Genomic DNA, 23,703 nt, shown 5'->3' on the forward strand with positions numbered 1-23,703 from the left:
GGTTCTAGTGTTACAGCAGTACAGTTGTCCTGGTTCTAGACTGTTACAGCAGTACAGTTCTCTTGGTTCTAGTGTTACAGCAATACAGTTGTCCTGGTTCTAGACTGTTACAGCAGGACAGTTGTCCTGGTTCTAGGCTGTTACAGCAGTACAGTTCTCTTGGTTCTAGTGTTGCAGCATTGCTGTTCTCTTGGTTCTAGTGTTCCAGTAGTTCTGTTCTCTTCGTTCTAGTGTTACAGCAGTACTGTGCTGTTGGTTCTAGTGTTCCAGTAGTTCTGTTCTCTTCGTTCTAGTGTTACAGCAGTACTGTGCTGTTGGTTCTAGTGTTCCAGTAGTTCTGTTCTCTTTGTTCTAGTGTTACACCAGTACTGTGCTGTTGGTTCTAGTGTTCCAGTAGTTTTGTTCTCTTCGTTCTAGTGTTACAGCAGTACTGTGCTGTTGGTTCTAGTGTTCCAGTGGTTCTGTTCTCTTCATTCTAGTGTTACACCAGTACTATTCACTTTGTTTTAGAATGTTAAAACAGTACTCTTCTCTTGGTTTTAGCATGTTACAGCAGTAATGTTCTCTTGGTTTTAGTGTTACAGCAGTGCTGTTCTCTTGGTTCTAGTGTTCCAGCAGTAATGTTCTCTTGGTTTTAGTGTTACAGCAGTGCTGTTCTCTTGGTTCTAGTGTTCCAGCAGTAATGTTCTCTTGGTTTTAGTGTTACAGCAGTACTGTTCACTTGGTTCTAGTGTTACAGCAGTAATGTACTGTTCTCTTGGTTCTAGTGTTACAGCAGTAATGTACTGTTCTCTTGGATCTAGTGTTACAGCAGTAATGTACTGTTCTCTTGGTTCTAGTGTTACAGCAGTACTGTTCACTTGGTTCTAGTGTTCCAGCAGTAATGTTCTCTTGGTTCTAGTCTTACAGCAGTACTGTTCTCTTGGTTTTAGTGTTACAGCAGTACTGTTGTCCTGGTTCTAGACTGTTACAGCAGTACAGTTGTCTTTGGTTCTAATGTTACAGCAGTACAGTTCTCTTGGTTCTAGTGTTACAGCAGTACAGTTGTCCTGGTTCTAGACTGTTACAGCAGTACAGTTCTCTTGGTTGTAGTGTTACAGCAATACAGTTGTCCTGGTTCTAGACTGTTACAGCAGGACAGTTGTCCTGGTTCTAGGCTGTTACAGCAGTACAGTTCTCTTGGTTCTAGTGTTACAGCAGTACTGTTCACTTGGTTCTAGTGTTACAGCAGTAATGTACTGTTCTCTTGGTTCTAGTGTTACAGCAGTAATGTACTGTTCTCTTGGTTCTAGTGTTACAGCAGTACTGTTCACTTGGTTCTAGTGTTCCAGCAGTAATGTTCTCTTGGTTCTAGTCTTACAGCAGTACTGTTCTCTTGGTTTTAGTGTTACAGCAGTACTGTTGTCCTGGTTCTAGACTGTTACAGCAGTACAGTTCTCTTTGGTTCTAATGTTACAGCAGTACAGTTCTCTTGGTTCTAGTGTTACAGCAGTACAGTTGTCCTGGTTCTAGACTGTTACAGCAGTACAGTTCTCTTGGTTCTAGTGTTACAGCAATACAGTTGTCCTGGTTCTAGACTGTTACAGCAGGACAGTTGTCCTGGTTCTAGGCTGTTACAGCAGTACAGTTCTCTTGGTTCTAGTGTTCCAGCATTGCTGTTCTCTTGGTTCTAGTGTTCCAGTAGTTCTGTTCTCTTCGTTCTAGTGTTACAGCAGTACTGTGCTGTTGGTTCTAGTGTTCCAGTAGTTCTGTTCTCTTCTTTCTAGTGTTACAGCAGTACTGTGCTGTTGGTTCTAGTGTTCCAGTAGTTCTGTTCTCTTTGTTCTAGTGTTACACCAGTACTGTGCTGTTGGTTCTAGTGTTCCAGTAGTTTTGTTCTCTTCGTTCTAGTGTTACACCAGTACTGTGCTGTTGGTTCTAGTGTTCCAGTAGTTTTGTTCTCTTCGTTCTAGTGTTACAGCAGTACTGTGCTGTTGGTTCTAGTGTTCCAGTGGTTCTGTTCTCTTCATTCTAGTGTTACACCAGTACTATTCACTTTGTTTTAGAATGTTAAAACAGTACTCTTCTCTTGGTTTTAGCATGTTACAGCAGTAATGTTCTCTTGGTTTTAGTGTTACAGCAGTGCTGTTCTCTTGGTTCTAGTGTTCCAGCAGTAATGTTCTCTTGGTTTTAGTGTTACAGCAGTGCTGTTCTCTTGGTTCTAGTGTTCCAGCAGTAATGTTCTCTTGGTTTTAGTGTTACAGCAGTACTGTTCACTTGGTTCTAGTGTTACAGCAGTAATGTACTGTTCTCTTGGTTCTAGTGTTACAGCAGTAATGTACTGTTCTTTTGGATCTTGTGTTACAGCAGTAATGTACTGTTCTCTTGGTTCTAGTCTTACAGCAGTACTGTTCTCTTGGTTTTAGTGTTACAGCAGTACTGTTGTCCTGGTTCTAGACTGTTACAGCAGTACAGTTCTCTTTGATTCTAATGTTACAGCAGTACAGTTCTCTTGGTTCTAGTGTTACAGCAGTACAGTTGTCCTGGTTCTAGACTGTTACAGCAGTACAGTTCTCTTGGTTCTAGTGTTACAGCAATACAGTTGTCCTGGTTCTAGACTGTTACAGCAGGACAGTTGTCCTGGTTCTAGGCTGTTACAGCAGTACAGTTCTCTTGGTTCTAGTGTTGCAGCGGTACTGTTCTCTTGGTTCTAGGCTGTTACAGCAGTACAGTTCTCTTGGTTTTAGTGTTACAGCAGTACAGCTGTCTTGGTTCTAGTTTTACAGCACTGCTGTTCTAGTGTTCCAGCAGTACTGTTCTGTTGGTTCTAGCGTGTTACTGAAGTATTTTCGTCTTTGTTCTAGTGTTACAGCAGTACTGTTCTATTTGTTCTAAATTATTACAGCAGTTCTGTTCTCTTGGTTCTTGCTTGTTTCTGTTCTCTTGTTTCTAGTGTGTTACAGCAGTACTGTTCTCATGGTTCTATCATGTTACAGTAGTACTTTTCTCTTGGTTCTATTGTGTTACAGTATAAATACTCCCTTGGTTTTAGCGTGTTACAGCAGTACTGTTCTCTTCTTTCTAGCATCTTACAGCAGTACTGTTCTCATGGTTCTATCATGTTACAGTAGTACTTTTGTCTTGGTTCTATTGTGTTACAGTATAAATACTCCCTTGGTTTTAGTGTGTTACAGCAGTACTGTTCTCTTCTTTCTAGCATCTTACAGCAGTACTGTTCTCTTCTTTCTAGCATCTTACAGCAGCACTGTTCTGTAGTGTTACAACAGCACTGCTGTTCTAGTGTTCTAAAAAATAAACAGTTACTTTACTTTTGGTTATTTTGTGTTTCTGTTCTCTTGGTTCTCTTGGTTCAGTACTTTTGTCTTGGTTCTAGTGTTACAGCAGTACTGTTATTTTAGTTCTAGCATGTTACAGCAGTAATGTTATCTTGGTTCTAGCATGTTACAGCAGTACTGTTCTCTTGGTTCTAGCATGTTACAGCAGTACTGTTATCTTGATTCTAGCTTGTTACAGCAGTTCTGTTGTCTTGGTTTTAGCATGTTACAGCAGTACTGCTATCTTGGTTATAGTTACCACAGTACTGGTCTCTTGGTTCTAGAGTGTTACTGCAGTAATGTAGTGTTATTTTGGTTATTGTGTTACAGCAGTACAGTTATTTTGGTTCTAGCATGTTACAGCAGTACTATTCTAGTGTATAAAAGCCGTAGTGTTCCCTTGGTTCTAGGGTGTTACAGAAGTACTGTTGTCTTGGTTCTAGATTATTACAGCAGTACTGTTCTCTTGGTTCTAGCCTGTTACAGCAGTACTGTTCTTTTAGTTCTAGCATGTTACAGCAGTAATGTTCTCTTGGTTCTAGATCATTACAGCAGTAATGTTCTCTTGGTTCTAGAGTGTTAAAGCAGTAATGCTCTCTTGGTTCTCGATCATTACATCAGTAATGTTCTCTTGGTTCTAGATCATTACAGAAGTAATGTTCTCTTGGTTCTAGAGTGTTACAGCAGTAATGTTCTCTTGGTTCTAGAGTGTTACAGCAGTCATTTTTTTACTGTTCTCTTGGTTCTAGCCTGTTATAGCAATAGTGGTCTCTTGGTTCTAGAGTGTTACAGCAGTAATGTTCTCTTGGTTCTAGAGTGTGACAGCAGAAATGTTCTCTTGGTTCTAGAGTGTTACAGCAGTAATGGTTTCTTGGTTCTAGAGTGTTACAGCAGTAATGTTTTTACTGTTCTCTTGGTTCTAGCCTGTTACAGCAGTAGTGTTCTCTTGGTTCTAGAGTGTGACAGCAGTAATGTTCTCTTGCGTCTAGAGTGTTACAGCAGTAGTGTTCTCTTGGTTCTAGCCTGTTACAGCAGTAGAGTTCTCTTGGTTCTAGAGTGTTCCAGCAGTAATGTTATCTTAGTTCAGCATGTTATAGCAGTAATGTTTTTACTTTTCTCTTGGTTCTAGCCTGTTACAGCAGTACTGATGTGGCCAACCTCTACCTGGCCAAGGGCAGCGCCAAGTCTCTTCATGACATGATCATCTACCAATCACAGACCATCTACCCTCTGTGGAACAACATGGTGCACGCTGTCAGGTGGCTAAACAACAATACAACAACAGACGCTGCATGAAGATGTACTCCCAACTGAATACTAGTTGTAGAGAAAATAGAAATGAAGAATTTCATGTTCATCTACCTCACATAAACCGTTACATTACGACAGTTTATCAGGGTTATGTTATAAAAGAAGAATTTCATGTTCATCTACCTCGCACAAACAGTTACATTGCATCAGTTAAGCAGGGTTATGTTTTCATATGCTTCTCAGCTGACGGACATTGTGTTTGATGTCTTACAGAGAGGGGAAAAACCAAAATGAAAAAACATTTGGCATCTCACCTGAAGACATCTTCCAAACCATCTACAGGTAGGTGGACTTTGTATCATCATTATCAAGGAAGTAGGGGAATTACACTGCTCAAAAAATAAAGGGAACACTTAAACAACACAATGTAACTCCAAGTCAATCACACTTCTGTGAAATCAAACTGTCCACTTAGGAAGCAACACTGATTGACAATACATTTCACATGCTGTTGTGCAAATGGAATAGACAACAGGTGGAAATTATAGGCAATTAGCAAGACACCCCCAATAAAGGAGTGGTTCTGCAGGTGGTGACCACAGACCACTTCTCAGTTCCTATGCTTCCTGGCTGATGTTTTGGTCACTTTTGAATGCTGGCGGTGCTTTCACTCTAGTGGTAGCATGAGACGGAGTCTACAACCCACACAAGTGGCTCAGGTAGTGCAGCTCATCCAGGATGGCACATCAATGCGAGCTGTGGCAAGAAGGTTTGCTGTGTCTGTCAGCGTAGTGTCCAGAGCATGGAGGCGCTACCAGGAGACAGGCCAGTACATCAGGAGACGTGGAGGAGGCCGTAGGAGGGCAACAACCCAGCAGCAGGACCGCTATATCCGCCTTTATGCAAGGAGGAGCAGGAGGAGCACTGCCAGAACCCTGCAAAATGACCTCCAGCAGGCCACAAATGTGCATGTGTCTGCTCAAACGGTCAGAAACAGACTCCATGAGGGTGGTATGAGGGCCCGACGTCCACAGGTGGGGGTTGTGCTTACAGCCCAACACCGTGCAGGACGTTTGGCATTTGCCAGAGAAGACCAAGATTGGCAAATTCGCAACTGGCACCCTGTGCTATTCACAGATGAAAGCAGGTTCACACTGATCACACGTGACAGACGTGACAGAGTCTGGAGATGCCGTGGAGAACGTTCTGCTGCCTGCAACATCCTCCAGCATGGCCGGTTTGGCGGTGGGTCAGTCATGGTGTGGGGTGGCATTTCTTTGGGGGGCCGCACAGCCCTCCATGTGCTCGCCAGAGGTAGCCTGACTGCCATTAGGTACCGAGATGAGATCCTCAGACCCCTTGTGAGACCATATGCTGGTGCGGTTGGCCCTGGGTTCCTCCTAATGCAAGACAATGCTAGACCTCATGTGGCTGGAGTGTGTCAGCAGTTCCTGCAAGAGGAAGGCATTGATGCTATGGACTGACCCGCCCGTTCCCCAGACCTGAATCCAATTGAGCACATCTGGGACATCATGTCTCGCTCCATCCACCAACGCCACGTTGCACCACAGACTGTCCAGGAGTTGGCGGATGCTTTAGTCCAGGTCTGGGAGGAGATCCCTCAGGAGACCATCCACCACCTCATCAGGAGCATGCCCAGGCGTTGTAGGGAGGTCATACAGGCACGTGGAGGCCACACACACTACTGAGCCTCATTTTGACTTGTTTTAAGGACATTACATCAACGTTGGATCAGCCTGTAGTGTGGTTTTCCACTTTAATTTTGAGTGTGACTCCAAATCCAGACCTCCATGGGTTGATAAATTGGATTTCCATTGATTATTTTTGTGTGATTTTGTTGTCAGCACATTCAACTATGTAAAGAAAAAAGTATTTAATAAGATTATTTCATTCATTCAGATCTAGGATGTGTTATTTTAGTGTTCCCTTTATTTTTTTGAGCAGTGTATAACTATATTCTACATGGTAAGTATTGCTGACAGAGAGGCCAACAGCACAACACAATAACAAGTGCAAGTAACTTCAAATATATCCTAGTATGGGTTAGGATGGGTTAGGGTTAGGATGGGTTAGGGTTAGGATGGGTTAGAGTTAGGTTGGGTTAGAGTTAGTATGGGCAAGGGTTTGGATGGGTTAGAGTTAGTATGGGTTAGAGTTAGGTTGGGTTAGAGTTAGGTTGGGTTAGAGTTGGATTGGGTTAGAGTTAGTATGAATTAGGATGGGTTAGGGTTAAGATGGGTTAGGGTTAGGATGGGTTAGAGTTAGGTTGGGTTAGAGTTAGTATGGGCAAGGGTTTGGATGGGTTAGAGTTAGTATGGGTTAGAGTTAGGTTGGGTTAGAGTTAGGTTGGGTTAGAGTTAGGTTGGGTTAGGGTTAGGGTTAGGTTGGGTTAGAGTTAGTATGGGTTAGGGTTAGGTTGGGTTAGAATTGGGATGGGTTAGAGTTAGGATGGGTTAGGGTTAGGATGGGTTAGGGTTAGTATGGGTTGGGATGGGTTAGGGTTAGGATGGGTTAGAGTTAGGTTGGGTTAGAGTTAGTATTGGTTAGAGTTAGGTTGGGTTAGGGTTAGTATGGGTTAGGATGGGTTAGAGTTAGTATGGGTTAGAGTTAGTATGGGTTAGAGTTAGGATGGGTTAGAGTTGGGATGGGTTAGAGTTGGGATGGGTTAGGGTTAGGATGGGTTGGGATGGGTTAGAGTTAGGTTGGGTTAGGGTTAGGATGGGTTAGAGTTAGGATGGGTTAGAGTTAGGATGGGTTAGAGTTAGGATGGGTTAGAGTTAGGATGGGTTAGAGTTGGGATGGGTTAGAGTTGGGATGGGTTAGAGTTAGGTTGGGTTTGGGTTAGGATGAGTTAGAGTTAGGTTGGGTTAGGGTTAGGATGGGTTAGAGTTAGGATGGGTTAGAGTTAGGTTGGGTTAGGGTTAGTATGGGTTAGGATGGGTTAGAGTTAGTATGGGTTAGAGTTAGGATGGGTTAGAGTTAGGTTGGGTTAGGGTTAGTATGAGTTGGGATGGGTTAGGGTTAGGATGGGTTAGAGTTAATATGGGTTAGAGTTAGGATGGGTTAGAGTTAGGTTGGGTTAGAGTTAGTATTGGTTAGAGTTAGGTTGGGTTAGGGTGGGTTAGGGTTAGGATGGGTTAGGGTTAGGATCAGTTAGAGTTAGTATTGGTTAGAGTTAGGTTGGGTTAGGGTTAGTATGAGTTGGGATGGGTTAGGGTTAGGATGGGTTAGAGTTAATATGGGTTAGAGTTAGGATGGGTTAGAGTTAGGATGGGTTAGAGTTAGGTTGGGTTAGAGTTAGTATGGGTTAGAGTTAGGATGGGTTAGAGTTAGGATGGGTTAGAGTTAGGATGGGTTAGAGTTGGGATGGGTTAGGGTTAGTATGGGTTAGGATGGGTTAGGGTTAGGTTGGGTTAAGGTTAGGATGGGTTAAGATGGGTTAGAGTTAGGTTGGGTTAGGGTTAGGTTGGGTTAGAGTTAGGTTGGGTTAGGATGGGTTAGGGTTAGGATGGGTTAGAGTTAGGTTGGGTTAGGGTTAGTATGGGTTGGGATGGGTTGGGGTTAGGATGGGTTAGAGTTAGTATTGGTTAGAGTTAGGTTGGGTTAGGGTTAGTATGAGTTGGGATGGGTTAGGGTTAGGATGGGTTAGAGTTAATATGGGTTAGGGTTAGGTTGGGTTAGAGTTAGTATGGGTTAGGGTTATCAAATTAAATATTATTTGTCACATACACATGGTTAGCAGATGTTAATGCGAGTGTAGCGAAATGCTTGTGCGTCTAATTCCAACCATGCAGTAATATCTAACAAGTAATCTATCAATTTCACAACAACTACCTTATACAAACAAATGTAAAAGAATGAATAAGAACATGTACATACAAATATATGAATGAGCGATGGCCGAACGGCATAGGCAAATGCAGTAGATGGTATAGAGTACAGTATATACATATGAGATGAGTAATGTAGGGTAGGTAAACATTATATAAAGTGGCATTGTTTAAAGTGGCTAGTGATACATTTATTACATAAATGTTTTCATTATTAAAGTGGCTAGAGATGAGTCAGTATGTTGGCAGCAGCCATTCAATGTTAGTTATGGCTGTTTAACAGTCTGATGGCCTTGAGATGGAAGCTGTTTTTCAGTCTCTCGGTCCCAGCTTTGATGCACCTGTACTGACCTCGCCTTCTGGATGATAGCGGGGTGAACAGGCAGTGGCTCGGGTGGTTGTTGTCCTTGATGATCTTTTTGGCCTTCCTGTGACATCGGGTGCTGTAGGTGTCCTGGAGGGCAGGTAGTTTGCCCCCGGTGATGCGTTGTGCAGACCTCAATACTCTCTGGAGAGCCTTACGGTTGTCGGCGGAGCAGTTGCCGTACCAGGCGGTGATACAGCCCGACAGGATGCTCTCAATTGTGCATCTGTAAAAGTTTGTGAGTGTTTTTGGTGACAAGCCAAATTTCTTCAGCCTCCTGAGGTTGAAGAGGCACTGCTGCGCCTTCTTCACCACCCTGTCTGTCTGGGTGGACCATTTCAGTTTGTCTGTGATGTGTACGCCGAGGAACTTAAAACTTTCCACCTTCTCCACTACTGTCCCGTCGATGTGGATAGGGGGCTGCTCCCTCTGCTGTTTCCTGAAGTCCACGATCATCTCCTTTGTTTTGTTGACATTGAGTGTGAGGTTGTTTTCCTGACACCACACTCCGAGGGCCCTCACCTCCTCCCTGTAGGCCGTCTCGTCGTTGTTGGTAATCAGGCCTACCACTGTAGTGTCGTCTACAAACTTGATGATTGAGTTAGAGGCGTGCATGGCCACGCAGTCATGGGTGAACAGGGAGTACAGGAGAGGGCTGAGAACGCACCCTTGTGGGGCCCCAGTGTTGAGGATCAGAGGGGTGGAGATGTTATTTCCTACCCTCACCACCTGGGGGCAGCCCTTCAGAAAGTCCAGGACCCAGTTGCACAGGGCGGGGTTGAGACCCAGGGTCTCGAACTTAATGACAAGTTTGGAGGGTACTATGGTGTTAAATGCTGAGCTGTAGTCGATGAACAGCATTCTTACATAGGTATTCCTCTTGTCCAGATGGGTTAGGGCAGTGTGCAGTGTGATTTGATTGCGTCGTCTGTGGACTTATTGGGGCGGTAAGCAAATTGGAGTGGGTCTAGGGTGTCAGGTAGGGTAGAGGTGATATGGTCCTTGACTAGTCTCTCAAAGTACTTCATGATGACGGAGGTGAGTGCTACGGGGCGATAGTCACTTAGCTCAGTTACCTTCGCTTTCTTGGGAACAGGAACAATGGTGGCCCTCTTGAAGCATGTGGGAACAGCAGACTGGGATAAGGATTGATTGAATATGTCCGTAAACACACCAGCCAGATGGTGTGCGCGTGCTCTGAGGATGCAGCTGGGGATGCCGTCTGGGCCGGCAGCCTTGCGAGGGTTAACACATTTAAATGTTTTATTCACGTTGGCTGCAGTGAAGGAGAGCCCGCTGGTTTTGGTAGCAGGCCGTGTCAGTAGCACTGTATTGTCTTCAAAGCAAGCAAAGAAGTTGTTTAGTTTTTCTGGGAGCAAGACATCGTGGTCCGCGACGGGGCTGGTTTTCCTTTTGTAGTCTGTGATTGACTGTAGACCCTGCCACATACCTCTCGTGTCTGAGCTGTTGAATTGCAACTCTACTTTGTCTCTACATTGACGCTTAGTTTGTTTGATTGCCTTACGGAGGGAATAGCTACACTGTTTGTATTCGGTCATGTTTCCGGTCACCTTGCCCTGATTAAAAGCAGTGGTTCGCGCTTTCAGTTTTGCGCGAATGCTGTCATCAATCCACGGTTTTTGGTTGTGGAGTGTTTTAATAGACGCTGTGGGTACAACATCACCGATGCACTTGCTAATAAACTCGCTCACCGAATCAGCGTATTCATCAATGTTATTCGACGCTATGCGGAACATATCCCAGTCCACGTGATCGACGCAATCTTGAAGCGTGGAATCTGATTGGTCGGACCAGCGTTGAACAGACCTGAGCACGGGCGCTTCCTGTTTTAGTTTCTGTCTATAGGCTGGGAGCAACAAAATGGAGTCGTGGTCAGATTTTCCGAAAGGAGGGCGGAGGAGGGCTTTATATGAATCACGAAAGTCAGAATAACAATGATCCAGGGTTTTGCCAGCCCGGGTCGCGCATTCGATATGCTGATAAAATTTAGGGAGCCTTGTTTTCAGATTAGCCTTGCTAAAATCCCCAGCTACAATAAATGCAGCCTCAGGATATGTGGTTTCCAGTTTATAGTGTCAAATTAAGTTCTTTCAGGGCCGTCGATGTGTCTGCTTGGGGGGATATACACGACTGTGGTATGGTCGAAGAGAATTCTCTTGGTAGATAATGCGGTCGGCATTTGATTGTAAGGAATTCTAGGTCAGGTGAACAAAAGGACTTGAGTTCCTGTATGTTGTTATGATCACACCACGTCTCGTTAATCATAAGGCATACACCCCCACCCTTCTTCTTACCAGGGAGATGTTTGTTTCTGTCGGCGCGATGGGTGAAGAAACCAGGTGACTGTACCGACTCTGATGACGTATCCCGAGTGAACCATGTTTCCTTGAAACAAAGAACGTTACAATCTCTGATATCTCTTTGGAAAGCAACCCTTGCTCGGATTTCGTCTACCTTGTTGTCAAGAGACTGGACATTGGCGAGTATTATGCTCGAGAGCGGTGAGCGATGTGCCCGTCTAAGTAGCCCGACTAGAAGACCGCTCCGTCAGCCCCTTCTGCGGCGCCATTGTTTTGGGTCGCCAGCTGGGATCCAATCCATTGTCCTGGATGTTGGACCAAACAGAGGATCCGCTTCGGGAAAAGGATGGGTTAGAGTTAGGTTGGGTTAGGGTTAGTATGGGTTGGGATGGGTTAGGGTTAGGATAGGTTAGAGTTACTATGGGTTAGGGTTAGGTTCGGTTAGGATGGGTTAGGGTTAGGATGGGTTAGAGTTACTATTGGTTAGGGTTAGGTTGGGTTAGGATGGGTTAAGGTTAGGATGGGTTAGGGTTAGTATGGGTTAGGGTTAGTATGGGTTAGGGTTACTATGGGTTAGGGTTTGGATGGGTTAGGGTTTGGATGGGTTAGGGTTAGGATGGGTTAGGGTTACTATGGGTTAGGGTTAGTATGGGTTAGGGTTTGGATGGGTTAGGGTTTGGATGGGTTAGAGTTAATATGGGTTAGGATGGGTTATTGTTAGGATGGGTTAGAGTTACTATGGGTTAGGGTTAGGTTGGGTTAGGATGGGTTAAGGTTAGGATGGGTTAGGGTTAGTATGTGTTAGGGTTAGTATGGGTTAGGGTTTGGATGGGTTAAGGTTAGGATGGGATAGGGTTTTGATGGGTTAAGGTTAGGATGGGTTAGGGTTAGGTTGGGTTAAATCAAATCAAATCAAAGTTTATTTGTCACGTGCGCCGAATACAACCGGTGTAGACCTTACAGTGAAATGCTTACTTACAGGCTCTAACCAATAGTGCGAAAAAAAGATGTGTGTGTGTGTGTGTGTGTGTGTGTGTGTGTGTGTGTGTGTGTGTGTGTGTGTGTGTGTGTGTGTGTGTGTGTGTGTGTGTGTGTGTGTGTGTGTGTGTGTGTGTGTGTGTGTGTGTGTGTGTGTGTAGGTAGGTAAGTAAAGAAATAAAACAACAGTAAAAATACATTTGAAAATAAGAGTAGCAAGGCTATATACAGACACCGGTTAGTCAGGCTGATTGAGGTACTATGTACATTTAGGTATGGTTAAAGTGACTATGCATATATGATGAACAGAGAGTAGCAGTAGTGTAAAAAGGTGGGTTGGCGTATGGTGGGACACAATGCAGATAGCCCGGTTAGCCAATGTGCGGGAGCACTGGTTGGTCGGCCCAATTGAGGTAGTATGTACATGAATGTATAGTTAAAGTGACTATGCATATAAGATAAACAGAGAGTAGCAGCAGCGTAAAAGAGGGGTTGGTGGGGCACACAATGCAAATAGTCCGGGTAACCATTTGGTTACCTGTTCAGGAGTCTTATGGCTTGGGGGTAAAAACTGTTGAGAAGCGTTTTTGTCCTAGACTTGGGACTCCGGCACCGCTTGCCATGCGGTAGTAGAGAGAACAGTCTATGACTGGGGTGGCTTTGGTCTTTGACAATTTTTAGGGCCTTCCTCTGACACCGCCTGGTGTATAGGTCCTGGACGGCAGGCAGCTTTGCCCCAGTGATGTACTGGGCCGTACGCACTACTCTCTGAAGTGCCTTGTGGTCGGAGGCCGAGCAATTGCCATACCAGGCAGTGATGCAACCGGTCAGGATGCTCTCGATGTTGCAGCTGTAGAACCTTTTGAGGATCTCAGGACACATGCCAAATCTTTTTAGTTTCCTGAGGGGGAATAGGCTTTGTCGTGCCCTCTTCACGACTGTCTTGGTGTGTTTGGACCGTTCTAGTTTGTTGTTGATGTGGACACCAAGGAATTTGAAGCTCTCAACCTGCTCCTCTACAGCCCCGTTGATGAGAATGGGGACGTGCTCAGTGCTCCTTTTCCTGTAGTCCACAATCATCTCCTTAGTCTTGGTTACGTTGAGGGATAGGTTGTTATTCTGGCACCACCCGGCCAGGTCTCTGACCTCCTCCATATAGGCTGTGTCATCAGCAAACTTAATGATGGTGTCGGAGTCGTGCATGGCCATGCAGTCGTGGGTGAACAGGGAGTGCAGGAGGGGACTGAGCATGCACCCCTGGGGAGCTCCAGTGTTGAAGATAAGCGTGGCAGATGTGTTGCTACCTACCCTCACCACCTGGGGGCGGCCCGTCAGGAATTCCAGGATCCAGTTGCAGAGGGAGGTGTTTAGTCCCAGGTTCCTTAGCTTAGTGCTGAGCTTTGAGTGTACTATGGTGTTGAACGCTGAGCTGTAGTCAATGAATAGCATTCTCACATAGGTGTTCCTTTTGTCGAGGTGGGAAAGGGCAGTGTGGAGTAAAATAGAGATTGCATCATCTGTGGATCTGTTTGGGCGATATGCAAATTGGAGTGGGTCTAGGGTTTCCAGGATAATGGTGTTGATGTGAGCCATTACCAGCCTTTCAAAGCACTTCATGGCTACGGACGTGAGTGCTACGGGTCTGTAGTCATTTAGGCAGGTTGCCTTTGTGTTCTTGGGCACAGGGACTATGGTGGTCTGCTTGAAGCATGTTGGTATTACAGACTCAATCAGGGACATGTTGAAAATGTCAGTGAAGACACCTGCCAGTTGGTCAGCACATGCCCGGAGCACACGTCCTGGTAATCCGTCTGGCCCCGCAGCCTTGTGTATGTTGACCTGTTTAAAGGTCTTACTCACATCGGCTACAGAGAGCGTGATCACACAGTCGTCCGGGAACAGCTGATGCTCTCATGCATTCCTCAGTGTTGCTTCCCTCGAAGTGATTTAGCTCGTCTGGTAGGCTCATGTCACTGGGCAGCTCACGGCTGTGCTTCCCTTTGTAGTCTGTAATAGTTTGCAAGCCCTGCCACATCCGACGAGCATCGGAGCCGGTGTAGTATGATTCAATCTTAGCCCTGTATTGACGCTTTGCCTGTTTGATGGTTCGTCGCAGGGCATAGCGGGATTTCTTGTAGAATTCCGGGTTAGAGTCCCGCACCTTGAAAGCGGCAGCCTCTACCCTTTAGCTCAGTGCGAATGTTGCCTGTAATCCATGGCTTCTGGTATGTACGTACAGTCACTGTGGGGACGACATCCTCAATGCACTTATTGATAAAGCCAGTGACTGATGTGGTGTATTCCTCAATGTCATCGGAAGAATCCCGGAACATGTTCCAGTCTGTGATAGCAAAACAGTCCTGTAGTTTAGCATGTGCTTCATCTGACCATTTTTTTATAGACTGAGTCACTAGTGCTTCCTGCTTTAATTTTTGCTTGTAAGCAGGAATCAGGGGACAGAGTTGTGGTCAGATTTACCAAATGGAGGGCGAGGGAGAGCTTTGTATGTTTCTCTGAGTGTCGAGTACAGGGGATCTAGAATTTTTTTCTCTGGTTGCACATTTAACATGTTGGTAGAGATTTGGTAGAAGTGATTCAAGTATCCCTGCATTAAAGTCTCCGGCCTCTAGGAGCACCACCTCTTGGTGAGCGGTTTCCTGTTTGCTTATTTCCTTATACAGCTGACTGAGTGCGGTCTTAGTGCCAGCATCTGTTTGTGGTGGTAAATAAACAGCCATGAAAAGTATAGCTGAGAACTCTCTAGGCAAGTAGTGTGGCCTGCAATTTATCACAATATACTTTACTTCAGGCGAGCAAAATCTAGAGACTTCCTTAGATTTCGTGCACCAGCTGTTGTTTCCAAATTTGCACAGACCCCCCCCCCGTCTTACCGGAGTGTGCTGTTCTATCCTGCCGGTGCAGCGTGTATCCCGCTAGCTGAATATCCATGTCATCATTCAGCCACGATTCCGTAAAACATAGGATATTACAGTATTTGATGTTCCGTTGGTAGGATATTCGTGAACGTACCTCGTCTAGTTTATTGTCCAATGATTGCCCTCGTTACGTTGATGGTAACGACAGCTTTTCTAGTTACCTTCTGCGAGTCCGGACGAGGTATCCGGCTCTTCGTCCTCTGCGTCGCTTCCTTTTGCGAATAATTGGGATGTCTGCCCTGTGGGGTGTTTGGAGAATATCGTGTGAGTCCTGCTTGTTGTTGAAAAATCTTTGTCTAATCCGAGGTAAGTGATCGCTGTCCAGATATCCAGAAGCTCTTTTCTGCCGTAAAATACGGTTGCAGAAACATTATGTTCAAAATAATTTACAAATATAGCGAAAAAAAACACATAATAGCACAATTGGTTAGGAGACCGTAAAACGGCGGCCATCTCTTCCGGCGCCATCTTGGGTTAGGATGGGTTAGGGTTAGGTTGGGTTAGGGTTAGTATGGGTTGGGATGGGTTAAGGTTAGGATGGGTTAGGATGGGTTAGAGTTAGGTTGGGTTAGGTTTAGTATGGGTTAGGATGGGTTAGAGTTAGGTTGGGTTAGGGTTAGTATGGGTTAGGATGGGTTAGAGTTAGGTTGGGTTAGGGTTAGTATGGGTTGGGATGGGTTAAGGTTAGGATAGGTTAGGGTTAGGTTGGGTTAGCGTTAGTATGGGTTAGAATGGGTTAGAGTTAGGTTGGGTTAGGGTTAGTATGGGTTGGGATGGGTTAAGTTTAGGATGGGTTAGGGTTAGGTTGGGTTAGAGTTAGTATGGGTTAGGGTTAGGTTGGGTTAGCGTTAGTATGGGTTAGGATGGGTTAGGGTTAGGTTGGGTTAGGGTTAGTATGGGTTGGGATGGGTTAAGGTTAGGATGTGTTAGGGTTAGGTTGGGTTAGCGTTAGTATGGGTTAGGATGTGTTCGGGTTAGGTTGGGTTAGAGTTAGTATGGGTTAGGATGGGTTAGTGTTAGGTTGGGTTAGGGTTAGTATGGGTTAGGATGGGTTAAGGTTAGGATGGGTTAGAGTTAGGTTGGGTTAGGGTTAGTATGGGTTGGGATGGGTTAAGTTTAGGATGTGTTAGGGTTAGGTTGAGTTAGAGTTAGGATGTGTTAGGGTTAGGTTGGGTTAGAGTTAGGATGTGTTAGGGTTAGGTTGGGTTAGGGTTAGTATGGGTTGGGATGGGTTAAGGTTAGGATGTGTTAGGGTTAGGTTGGGTTAGAGTTAGGATGTGTTAGGGTTAGCACGGGAGGCCAAGACATTCATCTCCTTTTGTGCTTTAACCTGTTGGGGCTCGGGGGCAGTATTGAGACATTTTGAAAAAAATATGTGCCCATTTTTAACTGCCTCCTACACCAACTCAGAAGCTAGGATATGCATATTATTAACACATTCGGATAGAAAACACTCCGAATTTTCTAAAACAGTTTGAATGGTGTCTGTAAGTATAACAAAACTCATATTGCAGGCAAAAACCTGTGAAAAATAGATTTAAAAAAAAGTGAATTTTGTGACTGTACTATTTAGTGTCATTGTTTTATAGATACCATAGTGAGAAAGGATTCATTTCGCAACACCTACGGCTTCCACTAGATGTCAACGATCTTTATAAAGTTGTTTGAAGCGTCTATGATAAACAGAGAGCAAATTAGAATCCAAGGAAGTTGACATGTCATCACTTCATTTTTTTGCGCCTGCGCATAAATCTGAGAAACGTGAGTTTTGTCTTCATTGTTTATCTCGACATAGGATAGGTTGTGTGAAAATATTACTGATGTTTAACGTTAAAAATGGACCAAAAGATTAATGCTAAACAACATTTGACATGTTTGAACGAACATAAATAGATTATTTACTAGGTTTTTTTAGCTTTTCGGCGTGATTTTACAGTCCCCCACCACGTTTTGTGGGAGCATAATGAACGCTAAGTACTTGGTGTTATTTGGACATAAATTATGAACTTTGTCAAAAGAAACCACATTTGTTCCGGACCTGGGATGCCTTCCGGACCTGGGATGCCTGTCTTCTGATGGAGATAATCAAAGGTAAGGGGATATTTACAATGTTATTATCGATTTTAGATGATGCTAACTGTATAGCATAGCCTGTTGTTCTTAGCATAGCACCCCGTTTATTGCAAAATGTGATTTCCCAGTAAAGTTATTTTGAGATCTGGCCATTCGGTAGCAATTACGAGATGATAATATATTATTCTTTGAATGACAATATTATAATTTACCAATGTTTTCGAATAGTAATTTTGTTATGTTCACCGGAAGCATTTCAGAGAAGAAAAAAATCTGAATTTCACGCTACTGTAAAATGCTGTTTTTGGATATAAATATGAACTTGATGGAACAAAAAATGCATGTATTGTATAACATAATGTCCTAGGAGTGTCATCTGATGGAGATTGACAAAAGTTAGTGCATAATTCAAGCTGGTTTCTGCTTTTGGTGACGCCTGACCTTGAATTGAAAATGGATGTTTATACTTTTGTGGCTATGTACTGTCCTAACATAATCTAACTTTATGCTTTTGCCGTAAAGCCTCTTTGAAAATCGAACAATATGGTTAGATTAAGGAGATGTTTATCATTTAAATTGTGTAAAATAGTTGATTGTTTGAGAAATTGAAATTATTAGATTTTTGATGTTTTGAATTTCCAGCCTTGTTAGCAATCCCGGCTCGGGGTTCATTGCTAACCTGTAGCCCCAAATCAGCTAAAGCTCCATTGAACATTTTGCCTTGAGGGGTTTAGGGTTGGGGTAAGGGTTAACAATTTGCCTTGAGGGGTTTGGGGTTAGGGTTAACAATTTGCCTTGAAGGGTTTAGTGTTTATATCTGAGGGTTCTGTGCTCTGAAAGTCTCCCTCACTGCCAGTTCATTCTGTGTTACAAATAGAAGGAGCATCAATATTTATTCACTGGACCTAAACATTAGCACATAATACAATAGAATGTTATAAATTCAGTTTTCCCCCTCAATAAATAATTGAATAGTTTGCATTAATTATAATTACATTTGGAAACATGTACTATATATTGTAACAGGTTCTAGTGAGGATAGTATCATTGTAAAAACCATGCAAGTATAGACAGTATCTATATATAGATCTATAGTAGAGGACCATTATGGTTCCAGACAGGGCCTCAGTCAGAGACAGTATCTATATAGATCTGTTGTAGAGAACCATTATGGTTCCAGACAGGGCCTCAGTCAGAGACAGTATCTATATAGATCTGTTGTAGAGGACCATTATGGTTCCAGACATACACAATGGAAGATGTAGCTGTAGGCTAGAACACTGGTCCTCCTGGTGGTTTAACTACAATGTTAGCTGTAGGCTAGAACACTGGTCCTCCTGGGGGTTTAACTACAATGTTAGCTGTAGGCTAGAACACTGGTCCTCCTGGTGGTTTAACTACAATGTTAGCTGTAGTCCAGAACACTGGTCCTCCTGGTGGTTTAACTACAATGTTAGCTGTAGGCTAGAACACTGGTCCTCCTGGTGGTTTAACTACAATGTTAGCTGTAGGCTAGAACACTGGTCCTCCTGGGGGTTTAACTACAATGTTAGCTGTAGGCCAGAACACTGGTCCTCCTGGGGGTTTAACTACAATGTTAGCTGTAGTCCAGAACACTGGTCCTCCTGCTGGTTTAACTACAATGTTAGCTGTAGGCCAGAACACTGGTCCTCCTGGTGGTTTAACTACAATGTTAGCTGTAGGCTAGAACACTGGTCCTCCTGGTGGTTTAACTACAATGTTAGCTGTAGGCTAGAACACTGGTCCTCCTGGGGGTTTAACTACAATGTTAGCTGTAGGCTAGAACACTGGTCCTCCTGGTGGTTTAACTACAATGTTAGCTGTAGTCCAGAACACTGGTCCTCCTGGTGGTTTAACTACAATGTTAGCTGTAGGCCCACTGGTCCTCCTGGGGGTTTAACTACAATGTTAGCTGTAGTCCAGAACACTGGTCCTCCTGCTGGTTTAACTACAATGTTAGCTGTAGGCCCACTGGTCCTCCTGGTGGTTTAACTACAATGTTAGCTGTAGGCTAGAACACTGGTCCTCCTGGGGGTTTAACTACAATGTTAGCTGTAGGCTAGAACACTGGTCCTCCTGGTGGTTTAACTACAATGTTAGCTGTAGTCCAGAACACTGGTCCTCCTGGTGGTTTAACTACAATGTTAGCTGTAGGCCCACTGGTCCTCCTGGTGGTTTAACTACAATGTTAGCTGTAGTCCAGAACACTGGTCCTCCTGCTGGTTTAACTACAATGTTAGCTGTAGGCCCACTGGTCCTCCTGGTGGTTTAACTACAATGTTAGCTGTAGGCTAGAACACTGGTCCTCCTGGGGGTTTAACTACAATGTTAGCTGTAGGCCCACTGGTCCTCCTGGTGGTTTAAATACAATGTTAGCTGTAGTCCAGAACACTGGTCCTCCTGGGGGTTTAACTACAATGTTAGCTGTAGGCTAGAACACTGGTCCTCCTGGTGGTTTAACTACAATGTTAGCTGTAGGCCCACTGGTCCTCCTGGTGGTTTAACTACAATGTTAGCTGTAGTCCAGAACACTGGTCCTCCTGGTGGTTTAACTACAATGTTAGCTGTAGGCTAGAACACTGGTCCTCCTGGGGGTTTAACTACAATGTTAGCTGTAGTCCAGAACACTGGTCCTCCTGGGGGTTTAACTACAATGTAGCTCTAGTCCCACTGGTCCTCCTGGTGGTTTAACTACAATGTAGCTCTAGTCCCACTGGTCCTCCTGGTGGTTTAACTACAATGTTAGCGGTAGGCTAGAACACTGGTCCTCCTGGTGGTTTAACTACAATGTTAGCTGTAGGCCAGAACACTGGTCCTCCTGGTGGTTTAACTACAATGTTAGCTGTAGGCCCACTGGTCCTCCTGCGGGTTTAACTACAATGTTAGCTGTAGGCCCACTGGTCCTCCTGGTGGTTTAACTACAATGTTAGCTGTAGGCCCACTGGTCCTCCTGGTGGTTTAACTACAATGTTAGCTGTAGGCTAGAACACTGGTCCTCCTGGGGGTTTAACTACAATGTTAGCTGTAGGCTAGAACACTGGTCCTCCTGGGGGTTTAACTACAATGTTAGCTGTAGTCCCACTGGTCCTCCTGGTGGTTTAACTACAATGTTAGCTGTAGGCCAGAACACTGGTCCTCCTGGTGGTTTAACTACAATGTTAGCTGTAGGCCAGAACACTGGTCCTCCTGGTGGTTTAACTACAATGTTAGCTGTAGGCTAGAACACTGGTCCTCCTGGGGGTTTAACTACAATGTTAGCTGTAGGCTAGAACACTGGTCCTCCTGGGGGTTTAACTACAATGTTAGCTGTAGGCTAGAACACTGGTCCTCCTGGGGGTTTAACTACAATGTTAGCTGTAGGCCAGAACACTGGTCCTCCTGGGGGTTTAACTACAATGTTAGCTGTAGTCCAGAACACTGGTCCTCCTGCTGGTTTAACTACAATGTTAGCTGTAGTCCAGAACACTGGTCCTCCTGGTGGTTTAACTACAATGTTAGCTGTAGGCTAGAACACTGGTCCTCCTGGGGGTTTAACTACAATGTTAGCTGTAGGCTAGAACACTGGTCCTCCTGGGGGTTTAACTACAATGTTAGCTGTAGGCCAGAACACTGGTCCTCCTGGGGGTTTAACTACAATGTTAGCTGTAGGCTAGAACACTGGTCCTCCTGCTGGTTTAACTACAATGTTAGCTGTAGGCCAGAACACTGGTCCTCCTGGTGGTTTAACTACAATGTTAGCTGTAGTCCAGAACACTGGTCCTCCTGCTGGTTTAACTACAATGTTAGCTGTAGGCTAGAACACTGGTCCTCCTGGTGGTTTAACTACAATGTTAGCTGTAGTCCAGAACACTGGTCCTCCTGGTGGTTTAACTACAATGTTAGCTGTAGGCTAGAACACTGGTCCTCCTGGGGGTTTAACTACAATGTTAGCTGTAGGCTAGAACACTGGTCCTCTTGGGGGTTTAACTACAATGTTAGCTGTAGGCTAGAACACTGGTCCTCCTGGTGGTTTAACTACAATGTTAGCTGTAGGCCCACTGGTCCTCCTGGGGGTTTAACTACAATGTTAGCTGTAGGCCCACTGGTCCTCCTGGGGGTTTAACTACAATGTTAGCTGTAGGCTAGAACACTGGTCCTCCTGGGGGTTTAACTACAATGTTAGCTGTAGTCCCACTGGTCCTCCTGGGGGTTTAACTACAATGTTAGCTGTAGGCCCACTGGTCCTCCTGGGGGTTTAACTACAATGTTAGCTGTAGGCCCACTGGTCCTCCTGGGGGTTTAACTACAATGTTAGCTGTAGGCTAGAACACTGGTCCTCCTGCTGGTTTAAACATTCAGGAGCCTTACTGCTGCTGGGACAAAGGATCGTTTGGCCCTATTTCTTTTGTCCCCCGGTACCCTGTAACGTCACCCTGAGGGGAGCAGCTCAAACCCCTTGTAAAGAGGATGTTCTTGCAGTCCATCAGTACCTTCTGGGGTTTTATGAAGGCAGCTGTCTGCTGTTTCAGGTCAGAGGAGGAGATGCTGAAGTTTATGGGTCTGATGAACTCAACATGGATCCTGGATGGACACGACATCGTCACAGCCTTCAACCTCTCCTGCTTTAAGGCCATGGTGGACCTTGGAGGTAGGTGACCCTAAACCAAACCCTGAACCTAACCCTGACCCTAACCCTAACGCTGACCCTAACCCAAACCCTGACCCTAACCCTGGCCCTAACCCTGACCCTGACCCTAACCCTGACCCTAAACCAAACCCTGAACCTAACCCTAACCCTGACCCTAACCCTAACCCTGAACTTTACCCTGACCCTCGGTGGTAGGTCAATTGATTGTTTTCCATTTATAAGCAAGGTTATGATAATCTATATGAAGCCTTATGCAGCAGCACTCACAACAAAACATAATGATAGTAATATTTTTTGCCTGTTAGTTGTCATGGTGATATTCAGTTGTCATACTGATATTGCGTTGTGGTGGTGATAATGTGTGGTGGTGATAATGTGTGGTGGTGATAATGTGTGGTGGTGATATTGTGTGGTGGTGATATTGTGTGGTGGTGATAATGTGTAGTGGTGATAATGTGTGGTGGTGATAATGTGTGGTGGTGATATTGTGTGGTGGTGATATTGTGTGGTGGTGATATTGTGTGGTGGTGATAATGTGTGGTGGTGATATTGTGTGGTGGTGATATTGTGTGGTGGTGTTGGCCTGTTGCAGGTTGTTCGGGTGCTCTGGCCAGGGAGCTGTCCAAGGCCTACCCCTCCTCCTCCGTCACGGTGCTGGACCTTCCTACTGTCATCCAGACAGCCAGACAGCACTTCTCTGAACAGGACGACACCATCGTGTTTCAGGAGGGTGAGCATCGTTAACCATCCTAACCTCAACACCTCAACCATCTAAACTTTACACCTCAGATGATCAGTCTGTATAAAGGAATGTTGTTTTGTAGGAGACTTCTTTGACGGAGACATCCCTCCAGCTGATCTGTACATCTTGGCCAGAATCCTCCATGACTGGAAGGAAGAGAAATGTGTTCAGCTGCTGAAGAAGATCCATGCATGTTGCCAACCAGGTGAGTGTTTCCCTGTAGCTCAGTTGGTAGAGCATGGTGTTTGCAACACCAGGGTTGTGGGTTTGATTCCCACGGGGGGCCAGCACAGGAAAAAAAAAAAAGGTATGAAATGTATGCATTCACCACTGTAAGTCGCTCTGGATAAGAGCGTCTGCTAAATGACTGAAATGTAAATAATGTCAACCAGGTGAGTGGTCCATAATGCCAACCAGGTGAGTGGTCCATAATGCCAACCAGGTGAGTGTTCCATAATGCCAACCAGGTGAGTGTTCCATGTTGTCAACCAGGTGAGTGTTCCATAATGCCAACCAGGTGAGTGTTCCATAATGTCAACCAGGTGAGTGTTCCATAATGTCAACCAGGTGAGTGTTCCGTAATGCCAACCAGGTGAGTGTTCCATAATGTCAACCAGGTGAGTGTTCCATAATGTCAACCAGGTGAGTGTTCCATAACGTCAACCAGGTGAGTGTTCTATGTTGTCAACCAGGTGAGTGTTCCGTAATGTCAACCAGGTGAGTGTTCCATGTTGTCAACCAGGTGAGTGTTCCGTAATGCCAACCAGGTGAGTGTTCCATAATGTCAAGCAGGTGAGTGTTCCATAACGTCAACCAGGTGAGTGGTCCATAATGTCAACCAGGTGAGTGTTCTATGTTGTCAACCAGGTGAGTGTTCCATGTTGTCAACCAGGTGAGTGTTCCATAATGTCAACCAGGTGAGTGTTCCATGTTGTCAACCAGGTGAGTGTTCCATGTTGTCAACCAGGTGAGTGTTCCATGTTGTCAACCAGGTGAGTGTTCCATAATGTCAACCAGGTAAGTGTTCCATAATGTCAACCAGGTGAGTTCCATGTTCAAATCAAATCATATTCAGATCAAATTGTATTGGTCACATACACATGGTTAGCAGATTTTAATGCGAGTGTAGCGAAATGCTTGTGCTTCTGGTTCCGACAGCGCAGTAATATCTCACAACAATTCCCCAACAACTACCTAATACATACATCTAAAGGGGTGAATGAGA

At 44.8% G+C, this 23,703-nt stretch overlaps 1 protein-coding gene across 1 annotated transcript in view; it reads left to right on the forward strand.

Moving 5' to 3' along the window:
• The window catches only part of asmt2 (acetylserotonin O-methyltransferase 2), an 87,009-nt gene that overhangs the window by 40,629 nt on the left and 22,677 nt on the right, over positions 1-23,703 (forward strand). The window contains exons 4-8 of the mRNA XM_014211603.2: positions 4,444-4,573; positions 4,839-4,907; positions 21,618-21,736; positions 22,329-22,466; positions 22,561-22,683. Of these exons, the coding sequence (XP_014067078.2) occupies positions 4,444-4,573; positions 4,839-4,907; positions 21,618-21,736; positions 22,329-22,466; positions 22,561-22,683 (579 nt within the window). The remainder of the gene's footprint in view (positions 1-4,443; positions 4,574-4,838; positions 4,908-21,617; positions 21,737-22,328; positions 22,467-22,560; positions 22,684-23,703) is intronic.

The sequence above is a fragment of the Salmo salar genome, chromosome ssa09 (assembly GCF_905237065.1).
Source record: "Salmo salar chromosome ssa09, Ssal_v3.1, whole genome shotgun sequence".
NCBI lineage: Eukaryota > Metazoa > Chordata > Actinopteri > Salmoniformes > Salmonidae > Salmo > Salmo salar.